Source organism: Lithobates pipiens, unplaced genomic scaffold (genome assembly GCF_037356315.1).
Source record: "Lithobates pipiens isolate NorthernLeopardFrog02 unplaced genomic scaffold, aLitPip1_a1.2 Scaffold_22, whole genome shotgun sequence".
NCBI classification, from domain to species: domain Eukaryota; kingdom Metazoa; phylum Chordata; class Amphibia; order Anura; family Ranidae; genus Lithobates; species Lithobates pipiens.
The window spans coordinates 103,992,286-104,016,372 of NW_027507784.1; the positions used below are offsets into that span (position 1 = coordinate 103,992,286).

The following is a 24,087-nucleotide window of genomic DNA, read 5'->3' on the forward strand; positions in this document are numbered from 1 at the left end:
CTGCCATGGCATGTGCACACCCCTGGTCTCTGGCTCTGCAGCTAAAGTAGATGAAGGCTGGGGGGCAATAAAATTAACCACTGGAGTCTTTAGAAAAAAAATAATGTACTCACTGCTGATCACATTTCATGAGGCTTTAAATATCAGGACAGTACAAACACTCCCACAATCAACCCTTTTGGGAAAGTGGCCAAAACCATTCACCCCCCCCCAAGCAAACTCACAACAATCAATCATAATTCAAGATTATGCCCCCCTTTCTGCACTGGGCATCTCCCAGATTTTGGGGGTCTGTGGTTAGGCACTGTGGGCATTATGGTGCTGGCTATGGCAGGGAAGCTGGTCAGTGAGATTAGTGGCAAAGGCAATGCCTTACACGTGTGACCATTCTGATTGGTTCACAGAAGATCACAAAACAGAAAACAGGTAATGAAACAATGTTATGGGGGATTCAGAAAAAAAGAAAACTACTGTCTTAAATCCAAAAGCAAATATTTATTATATTGCAGCTTGCCAGTTCTTAGATGTGATGGCTGCAATAGTTTAATTTTTAGGCTTGCTTTCTTTTTTTTCCCCATCTGGTGATCTTGCCAGTAAGTCTGTTTTTCAACAAAACAAGCTCTCTTGCAGTTACAGAGATGAGACAAACCATTTATCACTGACAGGGGTGTTTACAATGATCAGATTTTATTTATCGAGAACCTTTATTACAAGAGGAAAAAAAAACTGCTTGCTGGAACTACTTATAAAGTGTTAGCTGGAGTTTGGCTTCAATTTGTTAGTGTATTTAAATCTGCTAGCACATTTACCACTCTTCTCCCCCCAGACTGACAATGCCTGATGTCCAAATCTGCCTTCTGTGCACATTCCTCCAGAGTGAAGGAATTCTAATACGGGTGGTGTGTTACTGGTGAGATCACTGGGTAAAAAAAATAGAGGGAGAAAAAAAGCTGAAAAAGAAAAAAGGAATGCAGCCATCACATCTAATGATTGATAAGCTGCAAAACATTTACATTATTTGGTTTTGGATTTAATACCGCTTTAATGCTAGTAACAAACTGCCTAATATATGTAATTTTCTATTTTGCTCAATGTTTCACTTTAAACTTAATCACTTGCTGACCAGCCACCGTCATTATACTGCGATTGAACATAAAGAAGGAAATGGGACTTTGTATGAGGCAGGTGGCAACCAAAAAGGGGTAATACACGTACAGATGGCTTAGCAATCTATTTGTCATAAAGAGGGTATAAAATCGCACTCAGTATGAAATATATAGCAAAGCCACTGAATATATACTCACAAATGGATAAAGTACAGTTCATAAATACATATAAATAAGGCTATAATTGCATATGCCAAGCAGTTCATATACATATATACACATTATAAAGACAAAATAGCAGCACATTCCAGTGACCCATGTAAGCAGAATACTCTGTATAAGCATTAGAGAATAGCAGAGATTATAGAATACATGTAGCAATGATTGTTAAATTAAATAAAATACATGGTGCCATCTTATTAATGCACAACGCATTTCGTGTTACTAAGACACTTCATCAGGAGAAGGCGCATCCACTATTCTGTAAAATGATATTAAAAAACCTCAATAAACTCTAGTTGAAACTCCAACTACAAAGGAAGGAGAAAGGAGGAAAATATTGGGGCTAAACAGCTTACATGGAGCTGGGATTGAGAGGTATGTACTGCTGGAATTTGAAAGGAGCCGCTAATAGAGGCAGTCTGTCCCGGGAGCTACACCGCACGCGGGGCGAACATCCAAGCACAAGATCCCCAGGGGGAATCAAGGATGGCCGCACATAGTACACAGTATGATCCCTCACGTAAAGTCCCAAACCACCTCCTCCCCCCCCTTATATTAGTCATTATACTGCGGCAGGTCGGCACATTCGCGCAAATTGTCGTAGCTGTACGTCAGCCCTTTAAATGGCTTTAGTAGGTGTGCACGTGCCTGCTGTGCAGCGGGGGACACGATCTCATGCCCCTGATTGCGGGCACGAGAGCCAGAACAGGGATGTGTGTGTGTGTAAACACACAACTCCCTATTCCGTTAGGGGAGGAGAGACAGATTGTGTGTTCCTACTAAGTAGGAACAGTGATCTGGCTCCTCCTCTAGTAAGTCACATCCCCATACAGTTAGAAACACGTAGCATGGAAGACATTTAACCCCTTGATCGCTCCCCAGTGTTAACACCTTCCCTACTAGTGACATTTATACAGTAATCAGTGCATTTTTATAGCACTTATTGCTGTATAAATGTCAATGGTCCCATAAATATGTCTGTTCTGTCCGCCGCAATGTCACGGTCCCGCTAAAAATTGCAGATAGCTGCCATTACTAGTAAAAAAAAAAAATATGACATAAAAATGCCATAAATCTATTCCACATTTTGTAGACGCTATAACTTTTGTGCAAACCAATCAATATACTAATATAATTATTGCGATTTTTTTTACCAAAAATATGTAGAAGAAGATATATTGGCCTAAACTAAGAAACTCGTTTTTTTTATATTTTTTGGGGGGATATTTATTATAGCAAAAAGTAAAAAATATATATATTTTTTCAAAATTGACGCTTTTTTTTGTTTATAGTGTAAAAAATAAAAACCGCTGAGGTGATCAAATACCATCAAAAGAAAGCTCTATTTGTGGGTGAAAAAAAACACAATTTTGTTTGGGTACAGCGTCGCATGACCACGCAATTGTCATTTAAAGCGACGCAGTGCCCTATCGCAAAAAATGGCCTGGTCATTAAGGGGGAAATTCTTCCGGTCGTTAAGTAGTTAAAGTGTCAGGCTGGGTTCACACTTGTGCGATGCAGACACCGCATGTGATTCACACAGGAATCACACCACATTCCCAAGTACATCACATCTGATGTCTATTTGGTGCAATTTGAACCATACATTTTGTATGGCTCAAATCACATCTGCACCAAAATGGCACAGGACCCTTTTTCCGCACCTGAATCCTATCACATAGGTGTTCACACCTATGTGATGCGAGTCTGGCAATTGCCCTGCATCTTTGCAATCTGTTTTGGGGTGTCATTAATCTAACATTGGCACCCGCAGCAGATCGCATGGACGCCGTGCGATTCTTAAGCAGTGTGATGCAGGGAAATGTAGCAAATCTTGTGAGTTTCCCACATTGCATCAGTGTGAACCAGAGCTCAGTCCACTTAAGATGGATATCTGTGATAGCTGCTAAAAAGTTGAATGACCTAAAAGTTCTTTATCTCTCTCAGGGACTCCAATAGTAAGATATCTGCAGTGCCAAACAATGGGATTCCACACTCCCTGATTTTTAATTTACTCAGAACTTTTGAATTTAATACTAAAGGCCATAGACGGTTTGAATCCTTGCCAGTTCAGAAAGGACCGTCCGAGATTCTAACCATGTATGAGCAGGCTGATTGTATCCAAGTTAATCAATTGATCAACTTTGGTACAACCAGCAGATCGGATTTTCTATGCGATTATTGCCATTGGCTAGCAATAATCTCTGGATGTTCTCCTGGCCAGGACTGCTTCCTGTGAGTTGGAACACAATTGCCCAGTGAGAGCTATGCAGGAGGGAGCACTGCAGGATAAGCCAGCTTAAGGTGAGCAGGACAATTACCATGGAACTAAGGTAAACAACTCTATCAAGAGCTTTATGTCAGTGAGAGAGTCAACCTTCAGACACAAATAACTGAAAATTTACTTGTGTGTTCAATCACCTACTAGTATAGCTATGCGTCTGACTAAAAGTGTGGAAAATAAATGATGTCAGCAGTTGACAAGAACCAATGGAATGACAACCAACTACCTGGATGTCATACCATTAAAGTTTTTAAAACAGACCTCTTTCCCTTTATAATAACCCTGATATTAATATTGATATATTTTACCAGGATTCTGTAGAACCTTAAAGTGTAAGTTCACCTTTACAAAAAATCTGTAAGGTGAACTTACACTGGACCCCCCTTCCCTATCACACCCTGTCCCGCTGTACCTGTGGCCGGTGATCTCCTGCACTGAAACATCGTATAGCCACTTTACCGGTCTGGGGATTTGAAATCCCTGCGGCTTTCTCTCCTCTTCTCCAGGACGGGCTACATGGGTTCTGATTGGTGGGCGCCCATGTGACGGGGCTGACCAATTAGAAACACTCCTTTACATACATTTAGGAGATTAAGCTGTGGGGGATTTCAGATCCCTGGACCGGTAAAGCGGCTATCCTATGCGTCAGTGCCAGAGATTGCGGGACTGAGATGGGAAGGGGGTCCCGTGTATGTTCATCTTACAGATTTGTCTGTAAAGATGAACTTACCCTTTAAGGTTCCTCCAGAAGTTTCTAGGAGTTCCTTGAGCAATGAGCAACTTCTACTCCTAAGTTTTCCCAGACAGCAATGACCTTTTTAGCTATATGCAAGAGGGGATTCTTTCCAAAGACCACAAATGTAAGGAACATTCTTCACAGTGACCATCACACTAATTTTCCATGAGCTGTAGATATAATAATTTGCAGGTGAGACTTAAAAGTTATTTCAAGGGTTCCTCCATGTAAAAAGGTTTAAGAAAGATTGGGCTGAACTATGCTAGGAACCAGGCATTTACAAATTCCTTTTCTATCAGTCTTTTTGAGATCGGTCTCCTAATGACTGATACCATGCTGGTATCAAACACATGGTTCATACACAATCCTGGTGCCACTACACTAAAATGTGTATGTATGTTGTGACCTTGGGGTCTTTGTAAAGAAGTTTTGGTTTTAAAATGTTTTTCCCATAGGGAAATCAAACAGTAAACTTAATTTCTTACATTTTGACACATATAAAAATACCATAAAAAAAAAAAAAAGAAAGACTATAGATTTGCATTTATTTATGGTAGGTAAACCTTGTTGTATGATTATTTAATTTACTGCTACTAGAAAGATATATGGTGTAAGATTACATTTCTTTAAAAAAAATTCCAGCCTTGTCATTGTGTCATGGGCCTATGGAAAAGTCAACTCTTTTCCAGCTCATGGAAAGGATTTGCAAAGAGGAAGATTTTAGCCTAGGAAAGGTGACAGCCACATTCCCCAGCCTCAAGACCGGGCCTCTCCATGGGGAGGGGGCTGTCCTCTAACACTAAGCAGCGAGGACTCACCTTGACAGCTCCTTCCGAGCCTTCTTCTTTGAAATCGTCAAATTTCATTACCTCCGCCATAATGAATCCCTTCTCAAAATCTGTGTGAATCTTCCCTGCAGCCTGAGGAGCCTTTGTCCCTTTCTGTCAAAAAGAAAAGCAGAGGAAAATGAATTGTTCGGCAAGACGGATTACAGGAGGGGTGGATCTGTCAGCTCATGTAAATCTGGACCTGGCTGGGACTGCCTGAGAGCTGTTAACAGGTCGGCCTCACAGTCAGTTAATGCACAGCACCAGGTGGTTAAGAAAATCATCTCTATTAATGGCAAATAGTACCAGTATGCAGGAATACATTCATATATATCTCTGTGCAGAATGCTTTTCACACTGTTGATTTTATAGAAACCACAACTTTTTTTTTTTTTCATTAAGCAGTAGATTTGACCTCAAATCCATCCTTCCAAATGATGGCCTTCACAGGTTATTTTTGTACAATATAAATATATGTTTATTTCACACTGGCCGTTAAAAAAAAAAAAAAAAAAAAAAAAAAACATATCTAGATCTTCCAACAGGAAACCCTAAAGGCAGTGATAATTTGAGATCTAAAATGACAGTTGAAGAGTAACTCGCTTTTAAAAAGAGAAGTACACATCTTAAAATGTCAGTCTATTACCAAATAAAAAAAAAAATATTATATTATATATATATATATAATATTTTTTTTTTATTTGGTAATAGACTGACATTTTAAGATGTGTACATCTCTTTTTAAAAGCGAGTTATATATATATATATATATATATATATATATATATATATATATATATATATATATATATAGAGAGAGAGAGAGAGAGAGAGAGAGAGATATATATATATATATATATATATATGAGATATCTATATATAGATCGATAATAGATCGATCGATAATAACTAAAGTAGATATACACATACACTGTATAAACACACACATTTTTTTTTAATTTTGGTTATGTAGCCTTTAGGAAAAAGTTTACATTTATAACTAGGTTTCCAGATCTCAGAGTGCACATCTTATTGTATAAAGAATATGCTGCCCTACTTTTAAGTGACAAGAACCCAGATCAGATTTTTGTTTTTCAAGTCTCATAATTACAAACTCAAATTATTAAAACAAAAAATAGAAATCAAGAAATTAGGACTCATTTTCAGGGACACATACACTGTCTTTGGTGATGACAGATCGCTGTGACACCACAGGCCATGCAGCTCCCCTGCACACCACCCACGTATGAGAAATAACACTGACCTAATGCTGCCTAATAATGCGTATGAAGCTTCTTGGTTTCATGGCATGGCAAAGCACAGTTTTTACAATACAAGATATATTGGACTAATATAGATAGTCACTGATGCTTACCTTTCTAAATATCTGAGCACATTAGGATTAGGCTGAATGCAATCAGTCTTGTTATTAGAACCAACCTTCATTTTTCTTCACTAAGGCCCTAAAAAAAAAATGCTTGGTCTTCCTCCACACACACACCTTTACAATGTGTTACTGTGGTATAATGCTGTACAGAAACAATATCCTGAAACTGAAACTTTAGTCTTTAAACTTTAGACAACAGAGGCTGTTTTTAAATAAAAAAACGACCAAATCCACATCAGGGCATAAGGGGTTGACAAGAATCAAGAATGTATGCATGCACATCCTTTAAAGTTGAATTTTTTTTTTTAATATTTAAAAAGAAACTCAACCTTCGACTTAAAAGACTGATCTACAATATATTTTAGGCATCTTATTTTCACTCTGTTTAATAAACCTCTAATTACAGCTATGAATAGCAGAGAAGGAAATGTATGGCCTACCTTGGTTAAGGGCCTGACTAATTTGTTCACTGTTTAAGCTCAGCACAGGGAATGTATTTAAGCCTGCATGTGTTTATTAATGGCAGCATCTTCAAAATCCATTACCAAAAGTAATAATCCTTTTTTAAATCTATATAGACAAAGTTGTAAATACAATGTAGCTGATTAAAGAGCGTACATACATTTTGACTTTTATTATTATTTATGATTATCCAATCATGTGAAAAGAAAATCCTTGTTTACCAATTTTATCTGCACATCATTGGTTAACTGAAGTGAATATCCATACAAATTATTGTGTGAACATTCTCAATGTTTTTAGTAAATTAGCCTCGAAAATTCTTCAAAATTCTGAAAATTAATTTTCCTCACACTGAATGCTTGCCACAAGTTTACTGTACAACATGAGGTTACAAAAACTGGACTTGCTTAGCAAAGAGGAGGAACATGCAATATGGCTCTGCGAAGAAACTGTGTCAGCAGATGACATTTATATCACAAAACTACTACAGGAAAACTACTAATAAAGGCTATCATTCCTTCAAAATGTGGGTCTTTCAAATGACAGAATATTGACTCTGCCAGATCCTAAAACCAGCAGATCAAACAATTGCCCAGTCATTCACAATTCTTCGCTAATAGTAAATGTCTTAAAGCTTAAATAAATAGCACTCTGAAACATTAACATTTTATTGTATTTTCTGTTAATTTTCAAAGTGTTTTAAACTTTCCATGTTGTAATTATTGAATATCACAGTGTTATAACGATCACTGAAACACCATTAAATGACCAAACCATATAAATCAACACACTGACAAGTGAAGCGTCCACCCTTTAAAAAAAAGATATATATTTATACATTTTACCCTTTTACAATTGTGAAATTTATGGTGGCGATTTAACTTATATTTTTGCTATGTCCTGTATAAAGCCACAGTTTAATCAGAGAAACATTAAAAAATAAAATATATATAATTTTTCTTTTGTACGTGTACTTGTGTGTAATGTATTAATGTGTCTTTGTAAATATATGTGTATCAAAATAAATAATTACTGAACTATCAAACTATCACAACAGACTCACAGTGTTGTTAGCAAAATATATGTATATGTGATGAATTTTTATAGCCACCTCTAACCCTATCACAGCTGAAGAGACTCAGCATAAATTTTTAAGGCACAAACCTACGTGGCAGCAGGGAAAAAGAAAAAAAAATCTGATTTAAATTTGTGCAGCTTCTCTCTAGAAATTCTATGTCTTTGATGGAAATCAAAGGAATGCTGAAGTCTTTGTGTGTTCCTGTAATAATTATATATTTTGTAATACATAATTTGTAGCTACATATGCTTCAATGTATGTGGGAATAATAGAAGCCATCACACACAGGGTATTTTCCATTTAAAAGCAACACCGCTCCACTCTTTATTGTCCTGTGGGAGCAAATTAGCCAGTCGCCACGGGCGCAATCAGCGCATATCAATGTTTTAAACCCAGATCATCTTTTTTTTTTTCTTTTTTTTTTTTTATTAGTGTCAGGATGGAATGTATAGCATTATCAGAACAAAGTCTACCTCTTAAATTATAAACCACTTAGAGAGATGAATTATTACACACTGGCTTTACGTTTTGGAAACCAGCTGTGCATCTGCAAGGAGTGTAATGATGTTATATTGCTTTCACAGCTGAAAATATAACCCAGGAGAAGAATTGGGGGCTGATAAAAAAAAAAAAATACAAGAAGGGAGGACTTAAACACCCACAAACCAAACAAAGTTAGCGAATACAGAATGAAGAGCAGCATCAATTTAACTGGAGAAGAACCTCGGTCACACAGATTAACCAAGTACAAAGCTTGCGTTTCTTATCTAAGCTTGCAGGAGGGGGGGGTATCCAGGTTCAACAGAATGAAGAAATATAGACTCTGTAATAGGCAGAATCAATTGTTACCTGCCTCAATCAATGCTGCTCCACTTTTACTGTTCAGCAGCTCTCAAATAATTAAAGTTATCCTGGACACGAGGGGGGAAAAAAAAAGCTTGTGTAATGACTAGCTATCCTCCATCATGACAGACTACCAAGTGCCTGATATCAATCTGAATTCGCAAGTGGGGGTGGGGGGATGGGAGGGTGCTGATGAATAAAGTCAAAATCTTACCCTGATGGTCCATGCTCTCACTTCATCGGGGCCTGCAGTGAAGAAGTATTCAAGCTGCAGTGCAGCATATCCGGTTTTAATAATCTTGGTCAAGACGCTGCAATGAAAAAAAAAAAAGAGACTGATCAATTATCAGCAAGTGAGGGGACGGGCTTGCAACATCACTACTCGATACCAGGAACTGGCATGTTTACGAGAGAAGCTGGTTAAGTGCCACCTGGCAAAATACTAAGTTAACTTAACCCCTTGTATCCCCAAAAGATTCAGATTATATCAAAATAACCCCTCAATTGTAACTTTCTATGTGGGCATTTCACTTATCTGACGCAGGTTTCTAACACCAACATTTACCAGTCTATCTTACTATGTTGATGGTGAAATAAAATATAGAATTTTTTTTTTTTTAATAGGATCTTATTTTTACTATAGCATGACGAAAGAATTTTTGGGTTGATTGTAGCCCTCTAAGGTAACCCCCCTTCTTTACCCCCCCATACTATAATTAAAAACACAGCACTCTGATGACAGATGACAGTTAAAAGCTTAATTTAAAATAAATCTTTTCAACTCTGTCTCATGATAAAGAAAGGAGAAGATTCCCTCTTTATAATGGTAATTACGCTGTCATTTATTATTCTATCAGTGCAAGCAATTAAATTACAGCAAGGAAATAGTTGATAATAAAGTGTGGGGAAAATGAATGCTAATTAACCTTTGTGTCACATTCTCTTCCAGATACTTCTGCTTCTCCTCATCACTCATGTCTTGCAGCTTCAGTTCCAAGGCCCCGCTAAAAGGGATGACCAAAGCGCCCGGGTCATGCTTGTCCACCCACTCCTTAATTTTTATCAACCTGTAGACAAAAGAGGGCACAACATTATCTTGTAGTGCATGCATGACAGTGCCACATTCATTATTATCAAGTAGCACATCCATATTCATAAGAAGCGCACGACTTTACAATGCCACCTTCTTGTATATTGCTTTCCAAGGTCAAGGCATTAACAGGGCATGATTGCTTCAGGTGTACTCCATTAATATTTCACTCTTATCCGCCATTACTTTTGGACATTTTTTTCTTATCTAAAGTGCTGTCTTAGGAGGTATAATTTAAAAGACATGGAAAGAGCCGTAGAAGAACGATGATATCTCCACCCAAAAGCAAATATTTAATATTGGGTGGGAGTTGCTATATTAAACAGCAACGTGGGATGTTTCTCATCTTTATGTTTCCTGGGGTGAACATTGCGGGAGCTAAAGTTCCTATACCATGCATTTTACCATTGCCATTAAAACTTCATCCTAGTTTAAGCGTGGTCACAACTCAACCCAAGGATGACCACAGACAGAAATACATTTTTCCTTGCTTGCATAACTGCTGGAAGCTCATTGTACTAGTGTGCAGAAAAGACATATATGCACAAGTACTTGCTTTTACTCTTTTTAATGAGAAGCAAGCCAAATTCTGAATGAGCACTTCTGATGGCTAGAATTATTACAGAAGTTGATCCTCACCAAAGTATCTAATTGCTTTGCTGAATTTAGGAAAAGGCTGGGTCATGCAACCCTAATCATCTAGGTTGAGGGGTTAAGGGGGTGGGGTCTATGACCGCAACATTCTAAGATAACATCAGAATGAAGAGTGAATGGAAGTGGCAAGGAAAGCAAAGCAGGGTCTTTAACACAAGCAGTGCTCATTCACGCCAGGATAGTAATTAAATTATTTTGTAGAGGATGCACATTTTAAAATTAATATTTAATAATGTTTTCTCAATTACTTGTAGGCTCAGACTGAGCTTTGTGGACTGGCTGGCATTTTCTATATACATCACTTAGAAACAAAGGGAGCCAACTGGATTTTCCATGCTGCCGTATTAGAACACAGGAACATTAGGAGACTATTGACTAAAGGCCCATCAGGATCAATTTGTGCCTGTTCAGAAATGACAGCAAACTTCAGCTTTAATTTTTCTTTTAAACTAAATAAGTTGAATACTTTTTCTTAATATCACAGGACTTTTCCTAATATTACACAACTTTCAATTTTGAAGTAGCTCTAGTAACTCAAGTAGTCAAAAATGAAATTAACAGCACTGTTGATCAACAAATTATAAGAAAACACACATATGAACTGGAGCATAGCTTAATAAAAACTAAACACACAACATAAATGAAAAATGTGAGGTAATAAGTAACTTGGGTGTGTCACTACCTTTAGACCAATGGTCTATTGCAGCTTTATCAACTAAATCAGTGGTCATCAACCATGTCCTCAGGGCCCACTAACAGGCCAGGTTTCATGTATTACCTTGGGGAGATGCAGACTAGAACACTGCAATCTCTGAGCAGCAAATGATATCACCTGTGATATATTTCAGTTTTCTTGCAAACCTGGCCTGTTAGTGGGCCTTGAGGACCACTGATCTAAACAGACATGGGGACAGTAGAACATAGTATACGTTCAATATGCATCAATATTTATGTGATCCCTCTTATTGATCTTAAATTGTAACTCCGGGGAAAAAAAGAAAAAGCCATTTATTTCACAAAAAAAATATTCACTGAATGCGTTTTAGGGTAATGAATATATAATTACTGAAATCAATCTTTATACTTTCATAAATCAACTATAAACCAGATTGCAATTGAGCGGTTACATGCCGTGAGGATCTACTTCACTGCACAGTGCCATAATTTCCTAACATGTTTCAGACAACAAGGCCAAGATGGGGGGAGGTTCTTAGGCTAGTTTACAGGGAAGGGAGACAGGGTAAGTTGCAGAGCTGCAGACTCTGAATTGAGGTGTCATCATTTATTCAAGGTGTGAAACGGTTGTTTAAATCACAAATGTTTGGAAGATAAAGCAGTTTGGATATATATTACGTATTGAAAATGTTCCCAATTAGTCTTGTGAGATAAGGTGACTACTTTCCAAAATATATGCTATAATTTAAAGCAATGCCATTGTTATACCCTGCACAGAGACACAATTTTCACAAAATAATGCATATATAAAATGTTTGTATGCTGTATATACATACTGCACGTATAAACATTTTCAAGCTGCAGAAAAAACAATGCAACATTCTTACAGAATAGACATCACTAAACATCTCATTCTGTGTGATACAACTGATGTTTGATCACAATCTCAGCTACTGGAGGTTAATGAAATAATATATAACTTGGGCTGTATAAAAGCTACGATTTCTGTACAAGAAAACAGAAATTTGCATACATTAACTCAAACAGAATCTTGCTTCATATATATCATTTGTAATGATAATTGCAGAAGAAGGTTTAAACGCTGCAGTTAATGTCACTGTTTACCCACCACTCAATTTTGATCCATGGTCAAAAGCCTGTTTCAAGCAAAGATTTAGACCTGGCTGCAACATGCAACAGGAGGAAGAGTTTGTGAAATGGAAAAATGTTTTTTTGCAACACTAATTATAAGTGATTGTACTTCTCACTGAGATCACCTCCATGCAAACATGGACTCCAAATGTTTTTTTTAATTATTTAATAAAGAAAGAAAAAAAGACAAATACCAGCTGAATGGAATCTGCAACTATAGCCAGCGGCAGGCCTAAGTCTCACATAGAAAAACTGGTACACTTGTGTCTGGTGGCATAGTGTACTATTGCAAGAGGGCCCTCATAAAGGAAGGGGAAAAAAAGGGAGAAACACTCACTTCAATACGCATAACCCAGTTAAAACCTTAACTGGGGTGAAAAAAAGGGGGGAATGGCGGGGAGGTCAATTCCTCTATCAGGACTCCTCAAAACATTCACGTGCCAAGAAAAACTTTTTTCGGAAAAGTATCTTGTGTGCCCCGCTCTGTAACGGGTGCTCCATTTCCTTAATTTCTCATATTCTGGTCAGCCAGGTGATAGTTGGGGATGCCTTTTGCTTTCTCCAGAAAACCATAATATAGCTTCTCCTTGCACTGATCAAAAGTGGCACAATCGAGCGCCTATAGGCAGAGCTAGGGATAGTGCGATGATGCAAAAAAAAAAAAAAAAAAAAAAAAAAAGAGAAAGGTTCCCAAAGCAGTTCATGTCTGTGAATTATTGTGTGATGCAACACATCTACAACCTAATGGAGCGAAGCTTGTAAGTTACTATTCCGACGGCTTCTCTATATCTCCAACAGTTCTCTGAGTTTCGAGAGAACATTTTATGTAGCCTAAAGGGAGTATAGTACCATCTAGTCAAAATTTTAAATACATACAGACTCCTGATGCTTGGAACAGATAGCAGATTTATATGTAAAGAGGAATATTCTATATCTAGGTTTGTGAGAGACAAGGCCAAAGATCCCGCTCCCATCTAGAAATATGAGAAAGCTTGAAAATCTACCAGGGGGAGAATTGAGTAGTCGGTACGTCAAAAATAGATAGAATGATGTAAAGGTGTCAAGAGTCACATAATTGCTCAAACTGCATAAGATTAAGTGTGAATGATTCAGCTGGTGGTAGGGAGGCGAGATAATGTGATTGTTCTAATTTACACCAAAAATTCCGATTAGACAATGTAGGGTGCGAGGCCATCTCAGCCATACAGGGTCATTTGCTTGATACTATAAAGTGCCTAGCCTGAAATAATTTTTGATGCAACAGAGCTGTTAGACATGGGTCATTAAAGCCATGGCTGAAGGTTGGGTTGTCAATAATCGGAAACGATGAGGGATATGGAGAGAACAGTTTATACTTAAAAACCTTTAAACAAATGTGCCAGGGTTTCACCAATTGTTTATTTTGATCTAAGATTTGGAGTGACCCTTTCCAAGCATCACGGGAGGGTGGATAATGGAACAGAAGAAACAGTCTGTTCAATGGACACCAGTTGTGCTAGGGTACCATATCAGCACCACTCAATGATCCAATTTAAGTGACAAGCAGCCTGATAAATTATGATGTCAAGTAACCTCATGCCACCATTTAGTTTTAAGAGACATAGAATTCATTGGGAAAGTTGTGTTGGTTTACGAGCCCAGAGAAAGTGAGTAAAAGTCCTGGTGATTGCTCTCAAAAATAAAGTTGCAATATGGTCAGGAAGTGCTTGTAGCAGACACAATCGAGGCATAATATTCATTTGTATGACGTCACATCTGACAAATCAGGAGAAAGTTCCTCTTTGCCATGTATCCAGATCTTGTAAATTGATCCTGGCTAGAAGAGGGGGCAAGTTTATCAAATACATTGCTTTGCAAAAGTATTCCCCCCCCCCCCCCCCCCCGGCATTTTTTGTGTTTCGTTGCCTCACAATCTGGAATTAACAGGATTTGCATCATTTAATTTATAGAACATGCCCACAACTTTGAAGATGTTTTTTTTTTTTTATTGGGGAGTGAACAAATAGGACAAAATAACTGAAAAAGTCAATGTGCATAACTATTCACCCTCCTAAAGTCAATACTTTGTAGAGCCACCTTTTGCAGCTATTACAGCTCCAAGTCGCTTTGGATAAGTCTTTATAAGCTTGGCACATCTGGGATTTTTGCCCATTCCTCCTTGCAAAATTGCTCCAGCTCCTTCAAGTTAGATGGTTTGCGTTTGAGAACAGCAATTTAAGTCTGACCACAGATTTTCTATTGGATTGAGGTCTGGGCTTTGACTAGGCCATTCCAACACATTTACATGTATCCCCTTAAACCACTCAAGTGTTGCTTTAGCAGTGTGTTTGGGGTCATTGTCCTGCCGGAAGTTGAACCTCAGCCCTAGCCTCAAATCACACATAGATGGGTATGGATTTGGCTCAAGAATATCTCTGTATTTAGCACCATCCATCTTTCCCTAAACTCTGACCAGTTGATGGTGTTCTTTGGGTGATGTGATGTGTTGGGTTTGCATCAGTTTTCTTTGATGGCCAAAATGTTAAATTTTAGTCTCATCAGACCAGAACCTTCCTCCATACATTTTGGGAGTCTCCCACGTGCCTTTTTGCAAGCCCAAATCATGCCATTTTGTTTTTTGCTGAAAGTAATGGCTTTCTTCACCGGGAAGTCACAGACCCAACTTGATCTAGTGTCACATGATCAAGTTGGGTTTGTGCCACATGATCTAAGTGTCACATGATCTGTCATTACATATAAACACCTTTTGAAAGGCCCCAGAGGCTGCAACACCTAAGCAAGAGACACCACTAACGAAATAGTGCCATGAAGACCAAGGAACTCTCCAAACAAGTAAGGGACAATGTTCTTGAGAAGTACAAGTCAGGGTTAGGTTATACAAAAATATCCAAATCTTTGATGATCCCTAGGAGCACCATCAAATCTATGATAACCAAATGGAAAGAACATTGCACAACAGCAAACCTGCCAAGAGACGGCCGCACACCAAAACTCATGGACCGGGCATCAGAGGGGCAGCACAGAGACCTAAGGTAACCCCTGAGGAGCTTCAGAATTTCACAGCAGAGACTGGAGTATCTGTACATAGGAAGACAATAAGCCGTACGCTCCATAGAGTTAGGGTTTATGGCAGAGCGGCCAGAAGAAAGCCATTACTTTCAGAAAAAAACAAAATGGCCCGTTTTGAGTTTGCAAAAAGGCATGTGGGAGACTCACAAAATGTATGGAGGAAGGTGGTCTGATGAGTTTAAAATTTAACATTTTGGCCATCAAAGAAAACACTGTCTGGCGCAAACCCAACACATCACCCAAAGAACACCATCAGTGAAACATGGTGGTGGCAGCATCATGCTGTGGGGATGTTTTTCAAAAGTTGGGACTGGGAAACTGGTCAGAGTTGAGGAAAAGATGGATGGTGCTAAATACAGGGATATTCTTGAGCAAAATCTGTACCAATCTGTGTGTGATTTGAGGCTAGGGCGGAGGTTGAACTTCCAGCAGGACAATGACCCCAAATACACTGCTAAAGCAACACTTGAGTGGTTTAATGGGAAACAAGTAAATGTGTTGGAATGGCCTAGTCAAAGCCCAGACCTCAATCCAATAGAAAATTTGTGGTTGGACTTAAAGATTGCTGTTCAGAAGCACAAACCATCCAACTTGAAGGAGCTGGAGCAGTTTTGCAAGGTGAAATGGGCAAAAACCCCAGTGGTAAGATGTGGCAAGCTCATAGAGACGGGGGGGGGGGGGGGGGGGGAGATAGTTACGCACATTGACTTTTCTGTTATTTTATCCTATGTGTTTGCTTCACAATAAAAAAAAATATTCAAAGTTGTGGGCATGTTCTGCAAATTAAATGATATAAATCCTCAAACAATCCATGTTAATTCCAGGTTGTGAGGCAACAAGATAAAAAATGCCAAGGGGGAGTGAAAACTTTTGTAAGGCACTGTATATGAAACAATAAAACTATCTAATATCAGCACCTATGATTAGAGAAAGTGGCTTACATAAATTACATATACAACAAGCGACTTACATATACAAGTAACCATCAGAGATAACCTATCAAAACCCATGTGTGGGAGTCTCCAAAAAGAGGGGGACCACACACAGGTAAAGTAGAAGCTTCATTGCCAGATGTTATATATAACCTATATATGTGAAATGATGTTCATGAGTCTCATCGATGGATCAACCTTAAGCCTACAGAAGTGAATAGGATATTATGGTACATAACGATATAAAGATAATTGTTTCTCGATCATTGAAAGGTACCAGGGTGCGAGGCACCTGTTGGGTCTAGGTGCTTGGGGCAGCAGTCCTGGACAAACTTAGAGGTTAGAGCACAGGTTCCTACCTGGGAACAACTACAATCAGTCAGAGATAGAGAAAGGTTCGATTTTGAGGAAAGAAAAGAGATCAGGAAGATCAGCATATTAGTACAAGGAGAAGGAGGTATTATCCTTCCGGATGTTTAGGTGGAATGGGAATGTCTAGTGCTTTGTGTAAAATGGCTGTCCCAGTGTCAGAAGGTGTTTGAGCCCCATGGCTTCTGGGATGCCCCAGATATGCAGATTGTTCTGAAGCAATTGTTCTTCCAGCGACATTTACATACCTACAATCTGGTTTGTGTTGGAAGCCTGGTCCTGTTCCAGAGCCACCACTCTGTTTCAGAGTAGCGGTTGACATCTTACCAACGGAGACCGGTCTGTGAGCTGTTGCACCTCTGATTGAATCAGCTGCAGATCCTGCTTATGGGTCTCCTCCAGTTTGTGAAAGATTGCTTCCATATCCGCTTCAGTGGGGAGAGCCTGTATCATGTCTCACAGGTCCTCTACTTCCCTGCCCAGGGGCAATACTGCAATCGAAAGATTAAAAAGGGACTAAGTGATCCCCAGGTATCCCAGGTTTTGGCATGCTGCCATGTGCAATCGCCGCACTAGCCCGGATACTAGCAGCTTTTGTCTTTTGATTGCTGGGGAAGAATCGTTTATTTTCAGATTCGGTAAGTGCTTTGTGTGATCATGTAGCCTTTTTCCTCTTAGTGGTGCAAGCTGATGAGAAGTTGGTATAGGCTGGTTGGGAGTCAGGAGCTTAGGCACGGGGAGTCTTCACTCCACCATGTCCAGACCACACCCTCTTTGTATTATAATATTACCAGGAACAGCTACAAAGATGGGAGAATTTCAGGAACTTTTGACAATATTGAATTACAGGTGTTTTTTTTTTTACAGTTGTAGTATTGCTAAAGTTGAGCCAGCATTAAAGATTACAAATCTATTCCTGAAAGTTGGGGTCGAGTTTCTAATCAAGACAAATGTTTTTTTCTTGGACATGGCCAGATAACATGACAAAAGATCAGGACAATGCAGACAATATGGGAACAGAAACCTTATGGTATCTGGAACAAAGCTGCAGCATTGCATTAATTTGTACATTATTGCTTTAAAGCAAACCTTCACCCCTCACCCTCTTTGTATTGTAAAATGTGTTTGTAAACCTTCGGCCCCTCACCCTCTTTGTAATGTAAAAATCAAGGGCCCTGGGGTCCCATGAAGTTATGCCAAAACCAGTGTCCGTCTCCAAGTCCAGGGCTTGGAGACGGACACTGGTTTTGGCATACTTGGTGGGGCCTTGACTTGAACCCAGTCTGTGCAGTGGGTACAACTTCATGGGACCCCGGGGGCCTTGATGCGTCCCTGTCCTGTTTATTAGTGGCCTGTAAGCGACATCACTGTTTCACTAAGATTCTCCAGCCTTTTCTGGGCCCCAGTGCACATGTAGACCCCCGGTTGGTCCGATATTTTGGACTGCAGTGTGGCTGATAGGATAGGTGATTAAGTGGGGGAATGCAATACTATTCCCTTGTCCTTTCCAATTTTCCTTTTTCTTGTTTACCAACTATATACTCTTTAAAGAATATCTGGTTAGATGGGATTCGGATTGGCCCCTGTGTCAGGATGTCTCTTCTGCATTTATTTTAAAATTGTTTTGGATGCTAGAATGTACCTATCTAGTGATTAGGATCTATGGTGTTACCCGGAAAAAAATCCCTGATGAAGGAGAATACGACTCATCTCTGAAACGTCGTTGGGTTTGGCTTAGTCCATTACACTTATCCATGATTTTTTGTGTATTGTTATGCATCCATGATTATTTATGTTTCTGTGATATTGTAGTTATGTATTTTTTGTATAATAAAACATTTTTTATATATATATATATATATATATATATATATATATATATATATATATTTTTTTTTTTTTTTTTTCCCCTATGTATGTGAATATGGTAGTACCTATAAAGTCCCACTTCTAGGGGGTTTCTCCATTTTTCTATTCTTCTGGGGATGTGGTACACCTTTTATAGCAGATTTATTTCAGATAGCTCTGTTTCATTAGCCTAAGGAATATGTTTCTGTCTTCCAAACATTCCAGTGAAAGTTTTTTTTCCTTGGAGTAACTCTTAAAATCATAACTTCATCCAAAAAGCTCAATACTGGCTAGATATATTTTCATTTGAACTGTCTTCCCCTGTCCAAAATATTCTCAATTCTGTTCTGACAGAATTGCAATTTACATGCTTCTTCCACGGTGCAGTGGGAAGAGAAGGCCATAACTCCCCCCCCCCCCCCCCCCCCAAAAAAAAAAACAAAAAAACTAGGAGGTGGAGAGATGACAGTGGATACTGAATCAGATTGTGCAGTATGGTGGGTAACGAGACTGGATAACTGGAACTGAAAATCCTTTGTTGGGTACAGCAATATACAGTATATGCATTTCAACTGTCTGTTTAGCTGCAAAATTGAAAATAAGGTATAACAGAGCTGATCTATAAACTGAAGGAAAGCTAATGTGTGTATTGCCCACAGAAACCAGACTGCAGTCGTTTTAAGCATATTACTATTATTTATAGTAAATTACTATATTTATATGGTACCACCATCTCCTGCTCAAGTGTATAAAATATGGCTTTGCGGAGATAAAATACAGCATGACACAAAGCTGGTGTTTCACTGAATTGTTGCTAAAAGTCTGTTCTTAATCAAGCTCACTCTTCCATAATATCAATAATCTCACCCCTAAGACTATCTCCACAACTATAAAAAGTGTGGGATAGCCTCAAGACCGAATCTGTGAACAGTATGGATGTTCCATATGATGTACATACCCAGTAAAAATATTGTAAAGCACATCATTCAGCATGTCATATCGCCAGCAATTCGCAAGTGAATTAACTGCAGTTCCTTAACTACATTTCTAGAGGATGACTCTTGCCAACAATATATATATAAAAAAAAACTGACAGCTAGCCTCTCCTAAAAATGCTATTTGACTGGCTGCCATCATGGTCATCTGCCTTCAGTAATTTCTGAATCACTGAGTAGAAACAAGTATGCTGAACAAGTGTTCTAATCTCACTTGCGTTCTTATTCCAGGTCAAAGCCTCAGAAAACAATCAAGTCAAGTCGCTGGGTTGAACGCAGCAAAAACTTCTATTGTGTACCCAGCCTTAAGGCTGGTACATTCGGTCAGTATGTAAAGAAGCATGTCTGCCAACAAGCATGCTGGAAAACAGCAGCTGACTGGCATTTGATCAGCGCTCACAGCCAGTTGGAAACACCTTTTATTGACTGCAGCTGACCTTTTTTTCTGCCCACAAAACTGTCAGGGAGGTCAAGTGTAACTGCTACAAGTCATGGGTTCAAAATTACGAGTGACTGCTGAAAATTTATCCACGCAACAGAGTACATTTTTGTAGCACATCCCCGCAGAAGTCGCAAAAGTTTGGCCCCCTTTAGCCCCTGTTCACACCTATGCGAATTAGATGCGGCTTACACCGCATCCAATTCGCAGGACATTTTAAAATACATTCATTTGAATGCATCTGGTTCACATATGTGCGTTGCATTCGCAGTGCACATTGCACAAAAAAACGTGTGCGCTTTCTGGGCATTGCGGTGCGAATTACAACCCATTATCTTCTATGGGAACGCATCGGATTCGCAGATGCATTCCGTTCTGAACAAGAATTCTCTCCTTCTCCTCACTACACCTCCCCCCCTCTCCCCGCTCACTGATCCGCAGCTAAAACACAGAGGAACCTCTGAACAACAGATTTTTATCTTCGCAGTGAAACCGGAGCTTCAGTTTTCAACGCACATGTGTGAACCCGGACTTACAAGAAAAAGCCCATTTAAAATGACCTTGAGTATACTGAAGGCGAGTCAACAAGACAAGGTTATACAAATACAGTACGATCGCAACCTTGCAATAAGTTACTACTATGCAATGCAGTCACAAAACAGACTAGAGATTTTTTTTTTCTTTTTTACTACTAATGGTGGCTGGGCCCAGATTCCATTGCCACCAGAGTCCAAACAGTGTAGCTAAAAGAATGTAAAAACAAAATATAGGGAGCCAAGATACCTTGGTGACACAGGGGTGGCTCTGCTAAATTCAAGCTGCCTGCAGGACTAATGATTTTTAGTAAAATAAATAGTGAGACAAGTGCTAATAATTAAGATAAGAGGAGATTGTACCCTAAAATGTAGTCTTTGTTTTTTTGCTAGCTAAATTGGGGCCCTTCTTTGATGTTGCACAAATGGTGAATCTTGGTTAGGTCTGTCAATCCTGTGTTTAAGGTGATACTTTAGAAATGATTGGAAACACTTATAGGTGAACATAATTTGAAACCAACTCCAATAGCAGGAGAGAATAGGATGACTTATATTTCTATTGGAAGCGCTACAATCTGTGATTTTGCTATATCGGTTTCTGTTATATTTATAAAATGGCTTTGACAACCTCTCACAAAATCCTTGGTTGCTGGTCTTAATCGTGGATGTACTCCATTCAGCTTCTTAGCGCGAACTCCAGATAGACTGAGCTGATGTATGAAGGACCACTAGGTCTATACTGATATCTATAGACCGTAAGTGATGTTTGGCAAGATTTGCCTTGACTCACTGAGAAGTCACTATAATTGGTTGGAGTCCTCGCCTTAAATCACCGAGAGGCGTATATAGAATTATACAATTCCCTTCAAGAAATGACCACCAGCCACCCCTCGTTGTAATGGTAGCCTTGAGTGAAGCTGACAACTTACCCAAGTATTGTTGCTGACTATTGAGGATGGCTGCTGTCCTCTCCCTGAGGTAATGATGGCTGTGAGTGAAAACTGACAGTTTCTCTGAAATATTGCTGACGATTAAAGATGTCTACCTTATTTTCTGAGGTAATGGTGGTTGAAAGTGAAACTGACAGCTTTGTTGATTATTAAACATGGCTGCCATCCTCTTGCTGAGGTATTGGTGGCTGAGGGCGAGACTGACCTCTTTTTCCTTCGGATCCTGTAGCTTGTCTGAGGCCGCTGATTCTCCTATACGAATGATATCACATTGCTGGTTCTGGCCACTCCTTGGCAGATGCATAGGTTTGGCTGCAGGACAGGCAAATCCTTCAGGCTTGGTAATCAGATTCCTGCATCCTCTCTCTTCTCCAGTTTGACCACTAAGACCTGGAACTTTTTGAGAAGTACCTCCTCATTGCTTTGCCCCTCTCCCTGGTCCACAGAGCTATAAACTATATTTCCCATCCTCCTTTGTTTGGCAGCATCTCCTTCTTGCTAATCAACGATAAACAATGGAGGGGGGGGGGGGGGGGTGATATAGGGGCTGCGTTAACAGTCACACTGAGGACTACTTGTACCACTAACCACCTTACAAATCCCATTTCGGCCTTGTTTCTTTAAAGAGGGTATGTTATGCTAGCACCTGGCTATACTTTATATCCAGTAACATCTCAGGACTAGGAGGGCACACCGACACTAGGTATTGTGCACTCCCTTACTCTAGAGCAGGGGTAGGGAACCTCGGCTCTCCAGCTGTTTTGAAACTACAAGTCCCATGAGACATTGCAAGACCCTAACAATCACAGGCATGACTCCTAGAGGCAGAGGCATGATGGGATTTATAGTTTCAAAACAGCTGGAGAGCCAAGGTTCCCTACACCTGCTCTAGAGCCTGGCTCCTCGCCTCCTTTTCTGCCTCCCATACCCAAAAAAGCAAAAACAAAACGTCAGGAACAGTCCACTGCACAAGACCGCTAGACTTTGGGGAGGGGTAGAAGCGACAGGTCTTGTGCTGGAAGGATCAGCAGATTAGGTGAGTATATTTTGGCAATTCTCTACCCTCGACAAAACAAGCAGTTAACCTATGCAGTGCAGGTACAGCCCCCACTGCACAGGGAAAAAAATTCCTGGAATTCTCCTTTAAAAGGTGACTTTTGAAATGATGTTACCATACAATTACATGAGACATTAGTGATTTGGATTATGCCTAATTTAGGTTGAACCTGAAGTTAACCATTTCATCGAATGAAAAAATATATCAACTGTAAAAAGTAGCACTTTAAATTTTCATTCACTACTCAAGAGGTACCCCTTTTAAAAGCTTCACCATGGTATTAGCTACACCTGTTTGAAAAGATTTATTTGGGAGCCAGCAAAACTCTCTGGCATGGTAGAAAAGCAATTCAATTCTATCCAAATATACATGGCTGACAAATTCTAGAGGACAATGTATCATTTATGCCAATATAAAACACAAGCTAACCTAACAAAATCACTTTGGATTTTGTCTCAAATCAAGAGATTGTAGCTAAAATTCAAGTCAACATACCACACACATCCAACTTCCATGTGGATTGTATATCTACATAAAAATGGAGCTCAGGGTTGCAAGGTTACTCACTTTACAACCTTGCTTCCAATCAAATTTGAAGACAGAAATAATGCGGATGCTAGTTCAAAATGTAGTATTGTAAAATAAAAAAACAAACTGCTAAAATATTGATTAGAATATCTTTTTAAATTTCTGTCACCCCAGTATATTCTTATCAAGGAAAGGGTTACATTATGCACTGCAGACAGCAAGTGGTACACTGCCATTTTAGCAGGATATCTGCCGAGTCCTTAGAGAGATTATTTGCATTCCTCGGGACCTCTATTGTAAAATTCAGATGAATAAAGACTTACAAATCATTTTTTGTGCCGCCACTGTGAGACTGGGAGCCAGTGAATACTCTATTGTACCTTAACTATAATTGGCAAGACAGGCAAAAGCTTGACAGTGGAGAGAAGCACAAGCTTAATAACAAAGGAGAATATCTTAAAGTGTTGACAGATGATCTTCACAATGCAGAAGCAAACCTGCTACATTCTGGCAGTAAATGAGCACAGAGGTGTAAAGGTTTCTCAAGTGACTGACATCAGACCAGCTATTTCCTCTCAGACGGAATGCACGGCCGGCAAAGCACTGTCTGCTCTGACACTTGTATAACTGGCTCTTCCTATTCTGTGTACAACATGACTGTGTCAGAGACAGAGCAAACCGGAGGAACAAAAATCAGCAAGTTTAAGAATACACTTTGAAAAAAAGACATATTTTCAAGCACTTCTAATGGTCGCTGTCTACCTGTAAAATCTTGCCTTTTTCCTGTGAAAACCAGTCCATGTTGCTATTGGAACCTTCATTTTCTAATATGGCTTTGCCCTGAAGTATAA

The 24,087-nt window shown here is 39.2% G+C and overlaps 1 protein-coding gene across 3 annotated transcripts in view; it reads right to left on the reverse strand.

The window, feature by feature from the left end:
* The window catches only part of OLA1 (Obg like ATPase 1), a 276,573-nt gene that overhangs the window by 19,008 nt on the left and 233,478 nt on the right, over positions 1-24,087 (reverse strand). For all 3 annotated transcript variants that reach the window (XM_077448032.1, XM_077448031.1, XM_077448030.1), the window contains exons 8-10: positions 9,872-10,012; positions 9,160-9,256; positions 5,167-5,289 (exon numbers count right to left, since the gene is read on the reverse strand). In XM_077448032.1, the coding sequence (XP_077304158.1) occupies positions 5,167-5,289; positions 9,160-9,256; positions 9,872-10,012 (361 nt within the window). The remainder of the gene's footprint in view (positions 1-5,166; positions 5,290-9,159; positions 9,257-9,871; positions 10,013-24,087) is intronic.